The sequence below is a fragment of the Dipodomys spectabilis genome, unplaced genomic scaffold (assembly GCF_019054845.1).
Source record: "Dipodomys spectabilis isolate Male_0828 unplaced genomic scaffold, ASM1905484v1 ptg000045l, whole genome shotgun sequence".
NCBI lineage: Eukaryota > Metazoa > Chordata > Mammalia > Rodentia > Heteromyidae > Dipodomys > Dipodomys spectabilis.
In genome coordinates, this window is record NW_024870722.1 from 320,751 (window position 1) to 339,983 (window position 19,233).

The following is a 19,233-nucleotide window of genomic DNA, read 5'->3' on the forward strand; positions in this document are numbered from 1 at the left end:
TTGTGTTACTAACTTCTTGTTCAGCTGATGATTTCTATGCAAACAGGATCTTTGTGTGTATGTCTCTCTCTGTCTTTGTTTCTTCTGTGTGTCCTCTCCTCCCTCCCTACATTCCTTTGTACTGAGGATTGAACCTAGACCTTATGCTTGCTAGGCAAGTGCTCTACCCCTTGAACTGTGCCAACTTTTCTAAATAGCTGGGATTATAGGCATCTATTTTCATGCCTAGTTCAGAATTTTTCCTTTTGCTTTAGATTATTTTTCAGACAGGGTCTAATGTTTATGTCCAGGCTGACCTGTATCATGATCCTTCTATTTATGTCTCCCCAATAGCTGGAATGGCAGGCTACCACACTCAGTTTTATTGGTTGAGATGGAGTCTCTCAAACTTTTTGCTCAGGTTGGCCTTGAACTGATCTTGACATCTGAGCAGCTGGGATTACACATATAAGCTACTATACCTGGCTTTTTTTTTTAAACCAGTCCCAGGAAAATTGATACAAAGATAGTCATTGTTTTATTGGGCAAATATGTTTTAAGGAGTTGTTACAGAAATTTCTTTAGAATCACACCAATCTTATGAATTTAATATGAGTGTGCACAAATATATATTCGTATAGAAAAAAATCTCTCAGCTGGGAGCTTTTGGGAAAAGAAATGTAGCCAGTCTGGAGGCATATTTACTGCAACCATGATACTTCTGGAACACTGTACAACTTGTTCCTCTTTTTTGTGTCAGTCTTGGGCCTTGAACTCAGGAACTGAACATGCTCCTTACCTTTACATTCAAGGCAATCGCTCCACCCCTTGAACCACCACTCTAGTCCCAGTTTTTGGTGGTTAATTGGAAATAAGAGTCTCACAGACTTTCCTGCTTGGGCTGGCTTTGAACCACAATGCTCAGATCTGAGCCTCTTGAGTATCTAGGATTACAGGTGTGAGCTACCAGTGCCCACTTCATTCTTTTCTTATAATATTTTGTTTACCTCAGCTTCTCAGACCTGCAAGACTTTGTCCTGTGATGGGAGGTTTAGATTTCCTCACCTGCCCCTCAGTGTAGCTTTCTGGAGTTGCTCCTAGCTATATCTCCCATTTTCACTGATATCTGAGAACTCCTATAATTCTTTTTTTGGTGATGGTTTTATTTATTTACTTATTTATTTTAGAACTTCTATAATTCTGTCTGTTTGACTCTCTTTTGAAATGTTCTACATGGGCAACCTCAGAGACAGACCTAACCAGAGTGTTATAGCAGTTATGGGAAAGGGTCTTTGGGGGTGACTTTATTCTAGTGAGAAAAGTGTTCCATGAAGATTGTTGAGCTGGTAGAAGAACTCAGTGGCATGAGGTTCCATTGGTATCTCTTCTGTATACATGGCCTCCTGGCTTCAAAGAATCACAGGATTTCTGACCATGGAAGACCTTGCTTCAAGCATGTCACTGATGAGTGTCACAGAGGACTTCTTGGACAGCCTGCTGGTAAGGGCGTGGCAGCCACAGGGGCAGGTGACCAAGGGGATAGGCATCTTCGAGTGACTGGTAAGACCTGCCTTTTTATAACATGTGAATTTTGTTAGTGTTCCTGTGTTTTAGGATTAGAATATTATATGAGATAGTAATGGATATTATATGTATTGTATATAAAACCCTATATAAACATATATAACTATATATACATATTAATATGCATATGACTGTATATGCCTATGTATATATATGTATATATAGATATAAAACCAATGATTACATATTTATATGATGTGTATATGTGTATATGTCTATCTAGATCAATATAGATAAATATAACCAATGGTATAGAAAGCAGAAAGATCAGCTGGACACTGGCGGTTCATACCTGGAATCCTAGCTATTCAAGAAGCTGAGATCTAAGGATTGTGGCTCAAAACCAGCCCAGAGAGGAAAGTCCATTTGACTTATCTCTTGTTAACCACCAAAAAGTCAGAAGTATTGCTGCAGTTCGAGTGGTAGAGCACTAATCTTGAGCAAAACAAAACAAAAAACTCAAGGACAGTGCCCAGGTCCTGAGTTCAAGCCCTAGGATCAGCACCAACAAGCAAAACCAAAACCAAAACCAGAAAACCAAAACAAAAAAAAATAGAAGTTGCTAATTCTTTTTAATTTTCATTTTATTAATGTAAATATATTACACACCTAGTTTTAATGAAGTCAGTAGGCTTTTTCTTTTTTTGGGGGGGGGGGGGCTGGTCGTGGGGCCTGAACTCTGGGCCTGGGCACTGTCCCTCAGCTCTTCAGCTCAAGGCTAGCACTCTACCACTTGAGCCACATCGCCACTTCCGGCTTTTTTCTTTTTGCTTATGTGGTGCTGAGGAATCGAACCCAGGGCCTCAAGCATGCAAGGCAAGCGCTCTGAGCCACCTTCCCAGCCCCTCAGTAGGCTTTTTCTAAGATTCTTTTCTTCTGTACCTCAAGTCAAGTTCAACTAAGAAAATACTAGCACTCATGCAATAATGTTATAATGCATAATACTATTTTAAAATAATATAAGCTGTACTTTTTCTTTCTTTTTATTAGATTATTTGCCAGAGTAGTAGTAATGAAGGTAAGTATATTAGTTGGTACTAATTGGCTTTTGATTTTCTTTTTACATGCAGTTTATAAAAGGGGAGATTCAAATGGCTTGTATAAAATGATAATAGCCCCCCCCATTAGTAATCAGGGAAAATCAAGAGGTTATTCTCACCATATATATTGGGGAACAAGTCCTCTCACATTTTGTGCACTGCTGGGACAGGGGAATAGTATAGCTATTTTAGAAGATCATTTCCAAGCATCTATGAACTAAAAATGGACATGTGCTGTGACCCAGAAAGTTCTTTGCAGCTGGCAGAGGTAGCAACTGCTCCTCTCATCAATAATATTCACAATTATATATAACATATAAATACTGTATAAATGTGTGCACTAATGTTCATTACAGCAGTACCACTCAAGGTACAGTCTTTGGCAACTTGCTTAGCGGACTTGAAAACTTGTTAGAGATATCAGAAATGGAGTGGAGGCTCCAGGGAAGGTGCTTGGGTTGGCATGGTGGTCCAGGGAGATTGCGGCTTTTCTTTATCATTTGATTTTTTTAAAAGAAGAACTCATATACAAGTATTTTTCTCCATTAAAAAAGAGAAACAGCACCACTAAGAGATTGGACTCTAGACCACCTCAATGTGTTTCCATGGACAAATGTCTATTTTCCGGCCATCAGCTTCATAACTGATAGGCACTGATGTGGAGGCCAGTTCACCACATCATCAGTGTGAAAACCAGTCCTCCATCCTTCCGTCCCTCCGTCCCTCCGTCCCTCCCTCCCTCCGTCCCTCCGTTCCTCCCTCCGTCCCTCCCTCCCTCCCTCTCTTTCTCCCTCCCTTTCTCCCTCCCTTTCTCCCTCCCTTTCTCCCTCCCTTTCTCCCTCCCTCCCTCCCTCCCTCCCTCCCTCCCTCCCTCCCTCCCTCCCTTCCTTCCTTCCTTCCTTCCTTCCTTCCTTCCTTCCTTCCTTCCTTCCTTCCTTCCTTCCTTCCTTCCTTCCTTCCTTCCTTCCTCCCTCCCTTCCTTCATTCTTTCCTCCCTTCCTCCCTCACTCCCTTCCTTCCTTCCTTCCCTCCTTCCCCCCAATATTGGTGTTGGTAGCTCTCTTATGGGAGCCATTCTACCAGCTCTGTGTATTTTTTTAAAATAGGGTCTCACTTTTATGCTGGGACTCTGTCCTATTTGTTTGTTCCTGTGTTGCTTGGATGACAGGTGCATGCCACCACATCCAGCCATTGTTGGAGATGGCACACACTTTCTCTTGGGCTGACTTTGAACCACATCCACTGATCTCCATCTTTCAAGTAGCAAGGATTGCAGGCTGAGACACCACACCACACTGAAAATTAGGTTTTCTTGACCAGATGAATAAACAAATATATTTATGCCTTTGAGAAACCAATTAATAATCAGTTCTACACATCATCATGGGACAAATGATTTGCATGAGGTTTCTTTGTTAATATTAAATATTGCTATAACTATGTTTTTTAAAGAATATTTTGGTACAGAGATTAGAATCATTAAATGATACTTAGGGGAAAGTGGGTTTGAGGATCATGTTTGGGTTTTCTTTTTGTTTTTTGTTTTGTTGGTTGTGGGGCCTGAAATCAGGGCCTGGGCACTGTCCCTAAGCTTTTTCACTCAAGACTAGAGCTCTTCCACTTTGAGCCATAGCACCACTTCTGGTTTTCTGGTGGTTCATTGGAAAAAGAGTCTCATGGACTTTCCTGCTGGGGCTGGCTTTGAACTGTGATCCTCAGATCTCAGTCTCCTGAGTAGGATTACAGGTGTGAGTCACCCAGTGCCTGGCTCATGTTTGGATTTGCTGACTACATGATGTTAGTCATGTTGTAATGTTGAAATGTGTTTGTAGTAAGGAGTTCTTGGGTTTGTCTGAGACATATTTTAATTAGCCACTCAATGGGAAGACAATGTTTTGCCATTTTGAACCAGCTAAAGTTGACCCTGTGACCAGGTGTGGGTTTGTTCCCTAAGGATGAATGCATTACAAGTTGTCTCCCCTGTGGCAGTATTTCTTTACAGAGTGGGACCCAGTGCAAGGCGGTTCAATCACTGTAGCACAGACCATGGGAGGATAGGGTCTCGTATGACTGGACTAGGTTACAAAGGCTGTTGGGTGGTCTCACCTTGATCTCTTGCCTTCTCTTCCTTACACATGCTCCTACCCCTGTGATTCCACGTACCAGAAGTCCTCAGGGAGCTCAGCAGAGGATTTCACTCTGCTCTTGAGCCTCTAGTGCTGGGAGCTAAATAAATCTTTCTCCTTCTAAAAGGACTTAGCCTCAGGTATTTTGTTTGAGCAATAGAAAATTGACTAACTTAGCTATTAGTGATTCAGATGACTTTCTGTCTCTCAAGGGTATAAATTATGGTAGCATTTTAGAAAACTTTCGAGTTAGGTTTTAATTTTTTTTGTTTAATTCAAGTTAAAGGTAATTTGAGATTGTGAATTATGGTACTGTGGATTCAAAGTACTTTACATATTGGAATATTTCAGAAATGAGGGCCATCTTAATGCAGATCTGTGCTTTCTTATGGCACTTATTTTTCCAATGGTCTCTATTTTCTTAAAAGTAAGCAATTATACATTCTGCCCTGGGTGGTAGTTGAAGAAATTCAGGACCACAAGTTTAAGTATGTACTGTGTGTGTGGATGCCTTTTTTTTCAATGACTATGATTTTAATTGTAGCTGGAAGCAGACCAAGCTTTACCACGTCCCTTGTGTAGAACTGATCAATCCTAAATCTCCCCCCTCCCCCTCCCACCCCCGCCCCTCTTCCTGCTCTGCAGAAGTTATCCACTTGTTCTTTGGGGCATACCTTTGACAGATACTATTATGCTTCCAGGGAAAGCTCAGATGTTGGATTTCTTCATAAGTGGCTTAGGATTCTTGGTGGCAGAAAAGACCGTGAGTCATTTGATTCAGCAGCAGGTGAGTTCAAAATAACACACAGGGGTTCAGTTGATGCCCCCCCAAACCTCAGAGAAGGTTGTGTATTTGTCTCTGTTTTGTATCTTCCTCATTTACCCCAAGGCTCTGGGGACTCTGAACTGCATATTGGATGCTACACCCCGGGAAGAGAGAAAAAAGCTGTCTTTGTCAGAAGGCGCGTGCTGTCTTATGTAAGTAGCTTTGCACTTCATTATGAGAAGTTGCAAGGGCAAAAAATCTCTCCTCTTTGTCTTCCACAGACTTCATCTCTACTAGATACTAGACTCGGGGCTAGGCAGCCAGATTGGAGAGAAAAAGGTAGACTTTCTTAGGCTCATTGTTGTTGTTGGTGGTCATGGGGCTTGAACTCAGGGCCTTGGCAGTATTCCTGAGCTCTTTTGCTCAAGGCTAATACTCTACCACTATGAGCCACAATACCACTTCCAGTTTTCTGGTGGCTAATTGGAGATAAAGAGTCTCACTGCCCTTCCTACCTGGGCTGGCTTTGAACCATGGTCCTCAGATCATGAGTAGCTAGGATTACAGGAGTGAGCCATCAGTTCCTGGCCTTCTTAGGTTCTTTTTATATTAGGAGTTTTATTTATTTTCTTATTTATTGTGCCAGTACTGGGGCTTTAACTCAGAGCCTGGGCTCTATGTCTCAGTTTTTTTTTTCTTCTTAAGTTGGGCACTCCAGCTTTATGGTATTTTTGGCAGTGAATTGAGGATGAGGCTCACAGACTTTTCTATCTGGGCTGACTTCAAACCATAATCTTCAGATCTCAGTCTCCTGGATAGCTGAAATAGCAGGCACGAAACACTAGTGTTCACCAATATTAATATGCTTAAAAATATTAATATGCTTAAAAATTGTCTTTAGCATCAAATGTGTGTCCTTTTCAGGCAGTAGCTTCTTTTTTTTGGGGGGGGGTCCAGTCGTGGGCCTGAACTCTGGGCCTGGGCGCTGTCCCTCAGCTCTTCAGCTCAAGGCTAGCGCTCTACCACTTGAGCCACAGCATCACTTCCAGCTTTTTTTTTTTCTGCTTATGTGGTGCTGAGGAATCAAACCCAGGGCCTCAGGCATGCAAGGCAAGCGCTCTACCACTGAGCCACCTTCCCAGCCCAGTTCTTTTTTTTTTTTTTGTAAATTATATTTGTAACTTTTTTTTATTGTGGGTGTAAACTACAGCAGTGATTCAGGAGAGAATGATGAGAAACTAGAGAGCAGGAGCTAGAGGGAGGCTGCAAGTTCAAATCCTGGTCTTCCGCTTCCACTCCAGCCCGTCCCTCAGTCTGTTTGCCCTGAACATGGGGTAAACTACTATTGCCTGTGTGGTAGAGTGATTCAGGTTCAGCCAGGCAAAGACCACAGCGAGTGCTGTTAGCTAAACCAACGAGGCATAGGTTTTGCCCTGCTTTTCAGGTGATGGAGTTCGTTCTTTGGGGGAGGAATGTTGGTGATCCCATTGCAGTGATGTAGTTTTCAAGCTGTAGAATTTTAAGGTATGGTTTTAAGGCAAGAGGAAAAGCAGCATCCTTTTGTGAACGTTGGACCTAGACATGTGACTCTGTGGCCCCCGAACCAGCATGGAGGCCATGATCAGAGAGCAAACTATAGTGTAGGGGCTAGGCCTACAGGAGGTAACTATGAGCCTGGTGCTCATAGTCATCATGACTGCTTATTCACCAGTCTTCTAGGGTACCGTTTATGCATTTGAATTTATCCTAAAATATTATTGAATACATTAACGAAATCACTGTAGCTGGTGGTCTATTTAGATTTAGAGAGCACCTGACCTGATGTTTCCTTCAAGCTTTCAATAGAATCTTGGGATCAGACTACTTTGTGTCTAGAATGTTTGGAATATTCTGGACATGAGAGGTAAAATTGGTTAACACAAAATTCAACAGAATTCCCAGTGGTGCCATTATTTGGTTTTTCTTTAATACTAACAAATCAATCCATTTATTATGAGAAACAATTACCACAAGGTTTCTTAACAAATAAAGTCTTTAAAATGGGAGATTTGCTAGGGATGATGAGAGGCTCCTGTAATCCCAGCACACAGCAGGCCAAGGCAGGAAGATAGTTCAAGATCAGTGTGAGATCCTGTCACAACAATTCAGTGGCTAGGGGGAAGTCTAGTGTGGAGCCCTTGCTGATCTCAGCAAGGTCCTGCGTCAGCCCCCAGTACTGGAAAACACAAAACAAAACAAAACAGAAGGGATTTTTTTCAGACCTTAAGAAAAAGATCAACCTCACACTTAGGTTGAAATTCTGAAATTAATATACACTATGGGAAATTCTAAAGTGAAGGTCTAATGTGATGTTGTGATCCCGCTACAACTCTGATCAATTCTTATTTATTTTTGTGTCAAACCTGGGGCTCGAACTCCAGGCCTGAGTGCTGTCCCTTTTTCCACTCAGGGCTGGTGCTCTACCACTTGAGTCACAGCTAAAAAGCCAGTTGGAGGTAAGAGTCACATAGACCTTCCTGCGTGGACTGACTTTGAACCATGATCCCCAGATCTCAGCCTTTTGAGTAGCAAGGATTATAGGTGTGAGCCACGGGTGCCTGGCTTGAACTGACCAGTTTTTAAAATGAGATAAAACACATCATAGGAGAGAACAGGATCAGCTATGTCTTTCTGTCAGTGTCAAGCTATGTTAAAGGACACATGCCCCCAGAGGCTGGTGAGGTCACAGAGTTATAAAACTCCAGAACTGCAGCATTAGAGGAATCCTTAGAGGTCTTCACGCTTAAATTTCCCCTGTGAAGGGGAAATGGAGGCTCAAAATGTATAGCAGTCCAAACTTCTTAAAACTCATAGAGAACTGGGTACTAGTGGATCATGCCTGTAATCTTGGTTGCTCAAGCTGAGATCTGGGGATTGCAGTTCAAAGCCAGCCTGGATAGGAAAGTCCATGAAGTTCTTATCTCCAATTAACCACCAAAAGGCTGGGAACAGAGCTGTGACTCAAATGGTAGAGTACTAGCATTGAGCACCAAAGCTCAAGGACAGTGCCCAGATCCTAAGTTCAAGCCCAGGACAGGCACCAAAACAAAAACAACCGTAGGGATCACAAATATAGAAGCTGGAGAAGATTTTTCTATACAAAGGTACCATTTTCACACTGTAGAAATTCTGATGTTTCATCTGAAATAATTAAAAAATAAAACTTTGCTTGAAAATTTAATATGATCTAATCAAGTTTCACCTCGTAACTGTTCATTTTGGTAAAATATAATTTATCTAAATGTTTCAGGATGGACTTTGCAAGGACAATCCTGACTGTGGGTGGTAAGACATATTTAGAGTTTTAAATACTTGGGCTATCCAATACTGGATATTCTTGAAACTTTGGGGGATAAATTGTTAAGATAGGTATTAAAATTTTAGTTAAATTTTAAGAAGTTGTACAAGGGGGTTTCAGTTATGCAGACCAGATTATGTGTACAACGCATCTTGATAGATGTCACCCCTTCCATCCTCCTCCTCCATCTTTCCCAATTCTTATTTTAAACTTATTTAGAAAGACATTTGGATGCTGAACACCTTGGGCAATAGTGACCATTCATTCGCCTTCCAGATCCACTAAATTTTAGTATTTGTAATACTTGTTCCAAATAATTGTTTTTCTCTCAAGGCTAGCAGTCTGCCACTCGAGCCACGGCTCCACTTACAGCTTTTTAATGGTAAATTGGAAACAAGTGTCTCACAGCTTTTCTTCCATGAGCCTGATTTGAACCTTGATTGTTTTTCTTCAGATCTCAGCCTCTGAGTAGCTAAGAGGAGCCACTGGTGCCTGGCTTCTAATACTTTTTTAGAAAAAAATAAGCAAGAGTCACAAATAAAGTCTCCTGCATCCGTACCCCAATTTCACTCCCCTCTCTGTTACTTATATTTGTTTTCTCATTGTCATACTTACTCTTCTCTGTTACTCATAAGCACCCTTACTGTTCTGTAAATTTCAAGAACATTACATAAAAGCCATCCTCTTGAACATAGTTAACCTATAGTTCCCTTTTTATTCTGAGAATCATTCAAGATTTGAACATATTAATCTATGTGGTTTTGGTCTCTCAGCTATATAAAATATCACAGTTAATCTTGGGATGTTATGTTTTGTGGTAGAAATATTTGTTACATGATTTATTTGTTTAATGTACTTAAAATGTGAAGCCAAGGAATATATTGTCAAAAGTATTTGTACCAACATATTGTTTCTCTTAATTAAGAGAACAAGTTGCAGCTTGTAATATTAGTTACCTAGAAGGCTGAGAATTGAGGATCCTGGTTCGAAGCCATCTGGGGCAGGAAAGCTTGTTTGACTTTTAGCTCCAATTAACCACCAAAAAGCTGGAAATGGAGCTTTTCTACAAGAGGTAGATCACTAGCCTTGAGCAAAAAAAGCTCAGATAGCACCAGACCCTGTGTTCAAGCCCTAGAACTGGCCTACATGTGCACATATCCACACATACACACACATACACACATACACATACACACTTACACACTTACACATATACATACAGTGAAGAAGTTATTTAAATATAATTTCTATCTAATCTTAAATATAATTAAATGACCAAAACAGTTGCAGATATAGTACTGGAAATACCATAGAGCTGCAACTAAATTGGGCTCTCTTGGAGCAGGGGCTGATTTGGAAATTCCCATTCCCTGTTTCTTTGTGTCCAGGATGATGTATGTGGTGGCTTTATTGTGTTTTCAATCTCTAGATTACAACCAGCAGGTGTCTCTTACTGAGGCATTGTATAGAATGACCACCAAAGCATCAAGGGATGATCTTGTTCACCAGTGGTTTGAGGATGAGGTCCTGGCTGAAGCTTTCAAAGAAATTAAGGGCCAGGAATTTGAGACGGTGAGAGTTTTCCTGAGCTTTGTTTGTAAGCATCCTCTGCTCTGCTGGGTGTCAGCCTTAGGGGAAGATGATCTTTTCCTCAGTAGGATGAAGTTGGTATTCTTAAATTTCCAGGAACTTTGAGGGCAACAAACTTGGGGACCCTCCTAGGGGAACTAGATAGAACTTCTTAGAGGTAACTGAGCCTGGAGATAGACTTCTGTGGGTTTCATAGATCCAGGAGAAGATGTACAGGTAGCAACTTTCCTCCCTTAAAGAGGCAGGAGGAGGTTAGAGGAGAAAAGAAGGTGTACTGTAGCCTTGCCAAGTACAGCCTTGATGATGGTAGACACAGCCTGCCATGTTCTAGTGGCAGAGAGCATTATGGAGTGGTGGTGATGTTAGCCTTTCAGCCTCCACAGTGGGAGGAACAATTCCTAGTATCTTCTTGTGACTGAGCTTATTATGATTGCTTCTTTAAGTAGCACAGAAGTAGCTTCATGCTTGGTTAACACGTTTTACCTCTTCTGAAATGTTCCTTTCTTGTGATGCTGAGGATCAAACCCAGGGTGTTATGCATGTCAGGCAGCACTCTTCCATTGAGGTACATCACTAGACCTTAAAAAATTCTTTAAATAAAGGTTAGGCCCTTAGGAAAAGGTATAATTAATAACAGGAGTGCTCATATTAATGAAACTGTACAATTTGGGTATTACATGATTCTGATTTTATTATAACTTTTATTTATAATTTTTTTGGTTGGTTATGGAACTTGAACTCAAAGCCTGGGCACTGTCCCTGAGATTTTGTGCTGAAGGCTAGTGCTCTACCATTTTGAGCCACAACACCACTTCCAATTTTTTTTTTTGGTAGGGGGACGGTCAGGAGCCAGTGACTCATATCTGTAATTTTAGCTACTCAGGAAGCTGAGATCTAAGATCACAGTTCAAAGCTAACCTAGGCAGGAAAGTCTATGATACTCATATCTCCAATTAAGTAGCAAAAAAGCCAGAAGTAGAGTTGTGACACAAGTGTCATAGTGCTATCTTTTTGTGGAAAAGCTAGTGGATAGTACCCAGACCCTGAGTTTAAGCCTCAGTACCAGAATTAAAAAATAATTGCCATTTGAACTGAGACCTCATGTTTTTTCAGCTGATGCTGTACTACTTGAACCACTCCTCAGCTCTTCTCTTTACTGGTTATTTTGTCTCTGTTGTATGTGTGTGCATGTGTGTACATGTACGTGTGTACACACATGCACACACATGCACAGGCACATACATATATGTGTGCCTGCATGCCAGTGTTCCTGACTTGAACTCAGGGCCTGAACTCAGGGCCTGGGTTCTGTCCTGAGCTTTTGTGCTCAAGGCTAGTACTCTACCATTTGAGCCACAGCTCTACTTCAGGCTTTTTTGGTGGTTAATTGGAGATAAAAGTCTCACAGATTTTCTTGTTGGGGCTGGCTTAGAACCCTATCCTCGGATCTCAGCCTCTTAGGTAGCTAAAATTACAGGTGTGATCCACTAGTGCCCAGCTTGTTTTTCTTTTCACCTTTTCTTTGTTTCTTTCTTTTTTGTGATGGAGTCTCACAAACTTTTCTATCTTGAAAAGCTACCTGAATAGCTAGGATTACAGGAATGAAACATTGGTCCCAGGTTTCTGATTTTATTAAATTTTTATATTCATCTCAGATTCTGGGCTACCGCCATATAGAGGCTGCATGTTTAGCCTGGATTCAAGATAGCTTCGATGGAAAGATCATGAATTTTGTGGCTCTCTCTGACTTGGGGTTGACTCTGATGCATGTGATGTTTGTATTTTGGCAAGGTAGTGGACTGACAAAGCCCACATGTTCAACTGCAAGATGGACACAAATGCCAGCTCCCAAGTGTGAATTCACTGAGAAAAGCAGAGGGCCTGAGGTCCTGTGGGTATCTAGACACTGGGTCCTCTCTCTCCATTTCACTCCAGCAGCAGGCAAACAGAAAATCTGAGAAAAAACAATTGGTGTGTTTTTTAAAATCATTTCCCCTCCTGAGCCATTAGCTTCCTAATGAATTGCTTTTAAAGAAAGACTTAAACTGCTAAGGCCTACTTCTTGCTGAGGTGAGATTAGGCGTGATGAGAATTTGGCCACAGTAGCCAGTCCTGGCAAATAAAACCAAACAACTGGACCTGCGGTGTGCCTTTACCATGTTGGGACAACAAATTCCCTGCTGGGAGAATGCTAAATACAGTCTTTGCTCTTAGACCATACGACAGAAGAATAAATCAGGAAAGTATGGCTTGGAACTCCTAGAAAGCCAACATGGCAATGGAAAATACACCCAGAAAAACCCCAAGTTGATGCATTGAAAGGTTGTGGCTAGTGCTAGGCAGGTGTTAGGAGATATTGGGGTTGAGCCTTCTCTTTGCACAACAAAGTTGTTTTCTCCCTTCCCCCTCTTCCTTCCTTCCTTCCTTCCTTCCTTTCTTCCCTCCCTCCCTCCCTCCCTCCCTCTCTCCCTCTCTTTCTCTCTCTTTCCCTTCCTTCCTTCCTCCCCTCCCTCCCTCCCTCTCTTTCTTTCTCTCTTTTCCTTCCTTCCCTCCCTCCCTCCCTCCCTCCCTCCCTCCCTCCCTCCCTCTCTCTTTTCCTTCCTTCCTTCCTTCCTTCCTTCCTTCCTTTCTTTCTTTCTTTCTTTCTTTCTTTCTTTCTTTCTTTCTTTCTTTCTTTCTTTCTTTCTTTCTTTCTTTCTTTCTTTCTTTCTTTCTTTCTTTTTCCCTTTCTTTTCTCTTTCCTTTCTGTATATCCTAGGCTGCTCTCTCACAATTCTCCTACTTCAACTTCCCAAGTGCTGGGATTATCTGCATGTACCCCCATACTCAGTTTGCAAAGTATTTTCAACATAATCTTTGAAAACCCTTATTGGATCTTATTTCTTTGTTGCTTTGTATGTCCCTCCCCCCACAATATAACCCCTGTTTTCACTGTATTTGATGTCGGTATAATTTGTGGAGGGGAAGGGGAAAAACAAATCGTTTAAATAGAGATACAGGTGGATCCATTGCAACAATGAGATGTACAAGTCATTATGTCGAAATCGGTTTGCAACTTTGGGGGAGGGATGGTGGGGAGAGGATGGGAAGGGATGAGAAGGGGAAACAAAGGAGGAGGCTACAATGTTTGATAAGAAATATACTCATAAAATAAAATAAAATAAAATTAAAAAAAAAAGAAATATACTCATTATCTTGCCCATGTAATTGTAACCCCTCTGTACAGTATTTTCACAATAAAAAAAAAGAAAACCCTTATTGGATCCTGGACATTTAGAAGTAAGTACTGGACTGCATGTGGTAGTTAGAGTACTATTAACACATCTTAATTTTTCAAATAAAAATCGTTTGCATATTTACCTTGAAGGATGTTCGACAGTTTCTGAATCACTTAAACAACAAACTTGGTGACCAAAGAAGGTAAGATGTCTCTCTGGACATTATTTTGTTGACTATCTGTATACTAAAAATGTGCAATATTTTAGAACAACCAGGATGTGTTTCACATTGGGGAAGACCAATAATGAGAGACCACTAAGGGTTCATTGATTAGCTACCTCAAGAGATCAGACCATTCTGCCTGGTGACTTGTTCTATTGTGTTTTAAAATTATCTGGAAGCTAGGCACCAGTGACTCACACCTGTAATCCTAGCTACTCAGGAAGCTGAGATCTGAGAATCACATTTCGAAGCTAGCCCAGGCAAGAAAGCCCAGGAGACTCTTATCTCCAATTAACCACCAGAAAACCAGAGTGGAACTGTGGCTTGAAGTGGTAGAACACTACTTGTCTTGCATGAAAACCTCAGGGACACTGCCCAGGCCCTGAATCTAAGTCCCATGACTGAAAAAAAAATTATCTGGAGCATATTTATATAAGATATGGTAAAAATTTAATTCTAGAAGCCTTCAGTGGGTCTATAGATTTTATGAAGAACAATGTCACTTGAGGTTAATGTTGATAGACATATAAAAGACAGGTAAGTCCTTGATGAAATGATATTTGTTAAATGCATTCTTTTCTTCAGAAATCTTGCCAAGTAGTTTGGCTGAGAAATTTTTAGTGCTGGTAAACTTAGCCAATAGACTACCAGATGGAGATTTGATATCTCAGAGCTGTTCCCCATTTCCAGGGGTCAACTCCCCCATCCCAACTCTGAATAAGGAGACTTACTGGCATACCCTCAATTATAGATTCTGGCCACAAGAAGGTCTGTAGGTTGTCTATGGGGTTCACTCCTAGTTTTATTCTTTAATTGTGAGGTGTTTTTGCAGGGTCTATTCATTCCCGTGCATTGCTGCTTTTGCGGATGAGCATGAGGTATGTTTGTCTTTGGGGCATCATGGGGGTGGTATACAAAGAAACCCACAGATTACATAGTTAGGTTAGACTTAGCTCTTGTTGCTCAAAGGAGTTCTTAAAGCTGAAGATGCTAACTTCCAACTTCTCCTATAAGATCCCAACTTGCAAATGGAGAGATCTTATAATCGGGCCTCATTGCCAGTAGGTTTAAGGGCTCTCATGTCAGTGTCGGAAGAAGGAATATTAGAGTCTGCACAGTTCAGGTACAGGAAGCTTGCTTATGCTACTTACTCACAGGTAGCATTATTCATGCCTGCATTGGAGGGAAAGGGTGACGTCTTCGCTTCTCTCTCCTTTCAATTGATGTCCCCTCTTCCTTCCCAGCAACTCAGGGTACTCTCCACCTTATATTTCATAGGACAGCGACTATCAGGAAAGCTGCCCTTACATATAAAGTACCTTTATAGTAGAGTATGGGTACTTTCACTGGTACAAAGTATGTGTTCTTGCTTTCATTCTATCTTGTATTTTATAGTGCAAGGCGGGCCAGTTTTACTTTACTCTCTTCTTTGATTTCTAGAGAAACCAATGCCCTTGATGGGCACAATCCAAACCTATGACACCTCAGATTCAGGGTGGGATGTTCGTAAGTTTCAGAGCCTTGGCTCAGCTGAGGTTGCCTGGCCCCTGGCTGCTAAATGTCCCCCTTTAACCATTTCCTTGCTTTGGATTCAGTACCCACTTCACAGCCTCTGGAGCTGAAGTTTCAACTTACCATCACATTATATGTTCTTTCTCTCTAGAGCTGATTGTATGTGTGTCTGTGTCTGTCTGTATCTGTGTCTGGGTTTGAACTCAGGCCCTTGTGATTTGTAGCCAGGGTTTCTGCTGATAACTCATTCCTCTAGTCCCCTGATTATTTTTTGTACTGGTTATTTTTGAGAGAGAGAATCTTGATTCCTGCCCAGGCGTATGTCAGGAACTGTGATCCTCCTATTGGCTTCTCATCATAGTGACGGTGACAGGCATTTGTGCCAGGCCAAGTTTCTAGAGCTGATTTTTTTTCTTTTTCTTTCTTTCTTTTCTTTTCTTTTTTTTTTGTCGGTCATGGGGCCTGGACTCTGGGCCTGGGCGCTGTCCCTCAGCTCTTCAGCTCAAGGCTAGTACTCTACCACTTGAACCACAGAGCACTTCCGGTTTTTCCTGCTCAAGCACTCTACCACTGAGCCACCTTCCCAGGCCTAGAGCTGATTTTGATGCTTGTATTTCAAGTCTATATACTTTTCCTTTGGTGGTGAAAGGATTCCACACTCAATTCTTTTACATTGTAGGCTCCCAAATTTCTATCAACTTCACCCCTCATGCTGACTTCTAGTGGCATGCATTGTGAGTGTAGCCTTCATCCAACCTCTGTAGCTGTTAAGTAGGCACATATGATGAAAGGTGTCTCAGCAATACTTTTTATAGGCAAGGGAAGGCAAGCTGTAAGTCTCACGTTTAGAGGAATGAAAACATGTGTATACATATATATATATATATACACATGTATGTGTGTTGTATATATATGCATATATATATACATACACACACATATGTGTGTGTGTAATCCAAATTCTGAAATGCTCCAGAATTCCAAACTAAGTGTAAACATGATGACACATGAAAAATCTTGCAGCTGGTCTCATGTGAAGCACAGCCAAGCACAAGTGCACTTCAAGTATTGTGCAAAAACACTCCTCTAAGCTATGGATATAAGGAGTGTCTGAAGCTAAGCATGCTTTGACTCGGGTCTCATCCCAAAGATGATTCCTAGTGCAGGTATTCCAAAATTTAGAATATGAAACTTGACATACACATTGTTACTAAGAGATGTTCAATCTGTCCTCCCTGATACTTGTTTAGAGAACTTCTGGGTAGAAACAAAGCTTTGTTGGGCTGGGAAGGTGGCTCAGTGGTAGAGCGTTTGCCTTGCATGCATGAGGCCCTGGGTTCTATTCCTCAGCACCACATAAGCAAAAAGAAAAAAGCCGGAAGTGGCGCTGTGGCTCAAGTGGTAGAGCGCTAGCCTTGAGCTGAAGAGCTGAGGGACAGCGCCCAGGCCCAGAGTTCAGGCCCCATGACGGGACCCAAAAAAGAAAAAAAAAAAAAAGAAACAAGGTTTTGCTGTCTGGGGCTATCTGGGTGCCAGTCAGTGGCTCATGCCTGTAATCTAGCTATTCAGGAGGCTGAGACCTGAGCAGCCAGCTAGGGTAGCAAAGTCCATGTGACTCTTATCTCCAATAAACTACTTAGAAAAAGCTGTAAGTGGTGGTGTGATTCAAGTGGTAGAGCACTAGCCTTGAGCCAGAGAAACTCAGGGGCAGTGTCCAGGCCCAGAGTTCAAGCTCTAGGACCAGCAAAAAAAACCCAAACCAAAAAAACCAGAAACAAGACTTTGCTAATTTAGCTCATGGAAAGGAGCATATGAGAATTAACCCCACACTGTTTGGACCTCTCTTTTCCTTCTGCTTTACTGTGTGTACTTATAATAGTAAATTAACATGAAAGTAATTTAAACTCTTTTGAGTATTAGCTACCCCAATCACCATTTATATTTGATCATATAATTTCCTTTTTCTGAAAGTTCCCACCATATGCACTGTGGATTATTACTGTTTTAATGTACAGCTCCTGTCTCTGTGATTTTCTCCAGAAATGTAAGGTTAGAGTCACCTGGAATATTTAAATCTCTATTAAACATTTTAAGGGCATGATAGGATCCTATGGTTTATGCCTATAATCCCAGATACTCACGGGGCAGCAATAATCTGGGTATGATGGCATGTGTCTATGGACCCAAGAATATGGGAGGCTATAGTGAGGAGGATTTCAGTATGAGCCTGATCCTAGGCAAATCATGAAACCTTACCCCAAAATAACTAATGCACAAATGACCTGGGGTGTAGCTCAGGTGTTAGAACACCTGTGTAGCAAGTATGAGGCCTGAATTCGAGCCACAGTACAAATAACACACATACACATCTGTCTCTGATCTCTCTCTCTCTTTCTTTCTCTGTCAGATATACACACACACACACATACACACATCTCTCATCTCTCTATTGAGAGAGGAATATTGCCATTCATGGGCAAAACCTACAACAGCTCCAATTCAGGATAGAATCTTCAGAGATTTAAAGCCCTGGCTTAGCTGAGATTCTTTTTGGGTTCAGAGCCCTCTTCACAGCCTCTGGAACTAAACTTGACACAACTCCAGTGTGTGTGTGTGTGTGTGTGTGTGCATACTATGGACAGTGGGATCTTGGAAATGGTCATTTAAAATTGAGATTCTTACCCCCTGTATTTTGCATAACTGAGTCAGGTAGTAAAAAGAGGCTCTGTATTATTAGGATATGTTATTCTAGGAAAGTACAAATTCCATTTTTATTGATAATTTTATTTGACTCTCTGATGTGATTTTTTTTCCTGTATCTTCTTTTTGTTAAAATTCCCTTATAGATGAGAAAGCCAGCAGATGAAAACTTAGAAAAATTTTGGATCGATTTCAACCTAGGAAGTGAGAGTGTAACTTTTTATATACACAATGCTGAGGTAATGAGGTTTGATTTCTGAGTGACTGAAGGACTTGGGAGTTGTTCACATGTAAACATGATGTATGTACTCCTGACTTTCTCCTGTTTCTTAGAGTCCTCTGTGGGACACAGTTAGACTTCAGAAGGAGGACATGGTTAATTTCAACATCACAGGTAAGGTGGTAACTGCAGACTGCCCCACATGTAGCTCCAAGTGTGGCGTCTGGTTGTATTTGTGCTGGGTGTTTAGTTGGTCCAAGGGCAGATTTTGATTTTGCTGACATAGAAGGCCATATGATGTGCTGCAGTGGAAGGTACACTGTGCTTAGAGCCAAGGCCTGGGGTCCTAGTATGGAGGACGTGTGTGTGTGTGTGTGTGTGTGTGTGTGTGTGTGTGTGTGTGTGTGTGTGTGTGTGTGTGTGTGTGTTGAGTTAATGTACATTTGTAATGTGAGGGAGTATCATTATGATATTTCTATATATAACACATAGTGTATTTAAACACATTTATTCCCTTTACTGTATCCTACTCATCTTCCCCATGTAACCTTCTTTCAAATGACATTTTGCATTTCATTATGCTCGATTCATGTGTATGTGTGTGGAATATCCCCTGATCTTCTTTATCTCCCAGTTATCCCTCATTTTCCTCCCTCCCACTGACCCCCTCCAAGATAGTCTCCCTTTTATATTCATGTCTCACTACCATTACTACTATCATTATCATCATCATTTTAGGAATATACTCCACAAATGAGTGAGGGCATGCAATATTTGGCTTTTTGAGTTTGGCTATCTTAATGAACATGATGATCTCAGTTCCATCTATTTTACTGCATGCAAATAACATGATATTACTTTTTCTAACTATTAGTCCATGGTGTATATATATATAATGTGTACATATTTATACTGACTTCCATAATGATTGCAGTAGT

At 41.2% G+C, this 19,233-nt stretch overlaps 1 protein-coding gene across 1 annotated transcript in view; it reads left to right on the forward strand.

The window, feature by feature from the left end:
- The window catches only part of Sycp2l (synaptonemal complex protein 2 like), a 64,298-nt gene that overhangs the window by 6,682 nt on the left and 38,383 nt on the right, over positions 1-19,233 (forward strand). Inside the window, exons 7-16 of the mRNA XM_042678529.1 lie at positions 1,375-1,479; positions 2,554-2,581; positions 5,431-5,516; positions 5,619-5,707; positions 8,785-8,819; positions 10,262-10,404; positions 13,790-13,842; positions 14,696-14,741; positions 18,222-18,314; positions 18,409-18,469. Of these exons, the coding sequence (XP_042534463.1) occupies positions 1,375-1,479; positions 2,554-2,581; positions 5,431-5,516; positions 5,619-5,707; positions 8,785-8,819; positions 10,262-10,404; positions 13,790-13,842; positions 14,696-14,741; positions 18,222-18,314; positions 18,409-18,469 (739 nt within the window). The remainder of the gene's footprint in view (positions 1-1,374; positions 1,480-2,553; positions 2,582-5,430; positions 5,517-5,618; positions 5,708-8,784; positions 8,820-10,261; positions 10,405-13,789; positions 13,843-14,695; positions 14,742-18,221; positions 18,315-18,408; positions 18,470-19,233) is intronic.